Source organism: Myotis brandtii, unplaced genomic scaffold (assembly GCF_000412655.1).
Source record: "Myotis brandtii unplaced genomic scaffold, ASM41265v1 scaffold1068, whole genome shotgun sequence".
Taxonomy (NCBI): domain Eukaryota; kingdom Metazoa; phylum Chordata; class Mammalia; order Chiroptera; family Vespertilionidae; genus Myotis; species Myotis brandtii.
The window spans coordinates 615,334-618,865 of record NW_005353622.1 but is presented as its reverse complement, the minus strand read 5'-3'; the positions used below and the strand labels follow the sequence as shown (position 1 = coordinate 618,865).

General features: G+C 39.6%; 1 protein-coding gene across 1 annotated transcript in view; it reads right to left on the bottom strand.

Annotated features, from left to right (window-relative positions):
* PVRL3 (poliovirus receptor-related 3) overlaps positions 1 to 3,532 on the bottom strand; it is a 22,533-nt gene that overhangs the window by 6,810 nt on the left and 12,191 nt on the right. Inside the window, 1 exon segment of the mRNA XM_014541233.1 lies at positions 2,116 to 2,267. Coding sequence (XP_014396719.1) covers positions 2,116 to 2,267 — 152 coding nt within the window.

Here is a 3,532-nt window from a genome sequence, read left to right as displayed (position 1 = left end):
CTGGCAGCCATCAGCCTGGCTTGTGGCTGAGCAGAGCTCCCCCTGTGGGAGCGCACTGACCACCAGGGGGCAGCTCCTGCATTGAGCGTCTGCCACCTGGTGATCAGTGTGTGTCATAGTGACCAGTCATTCCCAGTCTTTCTGCTGTTAGGGTCAGTTTGCATATTACCCTTTTATTATATAGGATAGAGGCCTGGTGCACAAGTGGGGGCCGGCTGGTTTACCCTGAAGGGTGTCCCGGATCAGGGTGGGGGTCCCGCTGGGGTGCCTGGCCAGCCTGGGGGAGGGGCTGAGGGCTGTTCTCAGGCTGGCCATAGCCCCTTCAGGGTGGGAGTCCCCAATGGGTGCCTGGCCAGCATTGATGAGGGGCTGAGGGCTGTTTGCAGGCTGGCCAAGCCCCCCATTGGGGACCCTCACCCCGTGTGGGGCCCTACTGGGGTGCCTGGCCAGCCTGGGTGAGGAGCTGATGGCCATTTTCAGGCTGGCCACGCCTGCAGGCTGGAAGCAGGTATCTGGAATTTATTTATCTTCTATAATTGAAACTTTGTAGCCTTGAGCGGAGCTCAGGGCCGGCAAGGCAGGCGGGAAGTTTGGCTTCCTCCATCACCGGGGCAACCCAAGCCTCCTGCTTGCTCTAGCTCCGTGGCTGCTGCCATCTTTGTGATGGAGTGACAGAATGAGGGAGTGATGGTTAATTTGCATATCACTCTTTTATTAGATAGGATTATATAATCATAACACATTGGGTCTAAGATTTACAAGTAATATCTCACACTAAATTTTGTACAACAGAAAAAAGTAAGCAGTCCTTAAATAAGTACATTTTGAATATACATTTCCTGTGGCTTTAAGGTTCTTTTGTTTTTTTAATAAAAATCTCTAAGGGAAAAAGGGAGACTAGTATACTAATATCTAATCTTATTTAGATTTCCACCAAAGCACTGCTACTGGAAGAAAGGGAGAGCTAGGGATGTACATAGCTCTAAACTTCTTGTGAGATTCATGAAAAAAAAAAAAAAAATTGAGCCCCTATCATATGCCAGGCATTAACTAAGTGGTAAATTAAGTGAACACAAATTGTTTAAATGTGAGGATAGGCAAGTAAATAAATGAACATATGATTACAAATTGTGATGAGAAATATAGGGGACTTTTCTTAGGTTGAGTGATCATACAAGGACTGAGAATATAACATAAAACCAAGCTTAAAATTTCTCTAAAATCTCTAATTGATTTAGTTTTAGATTTGAGCAGAAATGAATACTCTAACTACCTATTATAGAATTACCATACAAACCTGTATTTCTCAAGGTTCTCTTCCTTTTGCCTTTAATTTTCCATGTGTTAGGCATGAAGATTGCTGCATTCTTATAGTCAGTAAAGAGATGCTCAAAATAGTTTACATAATTGGCATAAATAAGAATTCCATTGAGAATTTATTACTTATAGCCACACCCAGAAAACAATGTTTTTAGCATTAACTATATTTTGTGAATATTCAAATTTATACTGTCAAATTAACAAGAACTTTCACAGCAAAACAAATGGAATGTGAAATATCTAAGTTCTTAGTGGTTTAAAGACTAACAATAAAAAACATCTAAAATTTATTTCATTAGAACATTTTCAGTAGTATTCCTACTTTACCTCTCAGTAACCAATATGGCATAGTAACATTGAGTGACAATGTTATTTAACAAGCCAGGTCATCAAAGTTGATATCCTACTTTATTTATCATACACTTGTGTGCCTAGTGTCCAACCCAAGACAAAAAAATTCCACTGCTTGTTCTTGGTGTAAAGAACCTAGAAAGGCACACACTACCTATGAAAGTAATATATTAATACTATTTAACTGTAAATTTAACTATATGAATAGGTCTTAAAGTTGTTGCATAGACATTTTGATATTTCTTTAAGTAAAGGAATGCCACTTTGCACATGTATTTCAGATAGGATTACTTTATTTTATCTTTAGATTATTTGGAAAATCTCAGACTGAGGAATCTATATCTTCACAAGTATAAATTACCACCATGATTATAGTATTATTGTTATGATTATCACTATAGGAATAATTCAAGTAACCCATTTTGTAAGTAGATATTAACTTACCTGAAATGTAGATGACCTTTTGATCACTTCTTTGACCGAGGGAATTAGTGACTTTACAGACATAAACACCAGAATAATTGAAAGTCAGTGGATGGACAAAATGAAGAGTATTGTCTGAAGCCAATAAGCCATCAGGCCACTGTCCATCCAACCTAGATTTGAAAAAGCATGAGATTATTTTATATACCTTTAGTCTCTATTTATTGATAGCTGTTTAAATAAGATATTAACTTTTAAGATGTTAGTGAAAGAACCAGTATCCTATGTGTAAAAGTCACTATAAAATGAAGCATGTACTAAATTATGAATTTTTAATTTTATAAAGTTGAACTAATAAAGCCCATTAAGAATTCTTTCAAAATATCAATTCATATAAGTGTATCTAGGTCAACATATTAGAATGGGAGGGGAGGAGAGAACAAAATTATGAGATTCTCAAGAATTATAATCAGAAAACTTGAAAATTAGAAAAACATCTTATTTGAAAACATACTCATATTATCAAAGGAATCAAAATACTTATCTATGAATTATGGACCTACTCATGATATATCTACAGTTTTCTTAATGGAACATCATCTCATTTAAGTACATGATGTGTTTTAGCAATTTCTGTAATATATTTAAAAGCATCATTTAATGCAGAACAAGTCTGTGCTATGCTCCATCCAAAGATGGTTAGTTTTTTGGCCCTGGCCAGTGTTTCTCAGTGGTTAGAGTTCCAGCCCATGCATCGAAGGGTCACAGGTTCAATTTCTGGTCCTGGTTGGGGTGATTGCAGGAAGCAACCAATCGATGTGTTCTCTTTCACATAAATGTTTCTCTCTCTCTCCAACCTTACCTCTCCCTTTCACTCTCTCTAAAAAATCAATGGAAAAAAATATCCTTGGGTGAGGATTAACAAAAAAAAACAAACAAGCAAAAATACACAAAGATGGTTAGTTTTTAAACCACCAAGAAGGGTCTTCTAATAAAATAATTTCATTTGTCAGGTGGACATCTGTGACAGTAAAAACCACAGCACCATTTTTAAATGGTACCTACACTAACTTGGCTAATTCTGTCTAGTATCTATATATATAAAAGCCTAAGTGACCATCACAACCTAACAGGCTGCGTGGGTGACCAGGCGGCAGGGGTGTTAGTGAGGGGCGACCAAACAACTGAGCAGCAGGCTGTGTGGGGCGATTAGGCCGGCAGGGGGGTTAGTGAGGGGCGACCAAATGACTGAGCAGCAGGCTGTGTGGGGCAAGCAGGCTGGCAGGAGGTTTAGTGAGGGGCGACCAAATGACTGAGCAGCAGGCTGCGTGGGGCGACCAGGCCGGCCGGGGGCTTAGCGAAGGGTGACCAAATGACCGAAGAGCAGGCTGCATGGGGCAACCAGGATTGCGGGGGGGGGCAGTTGAGGGCGACCAGG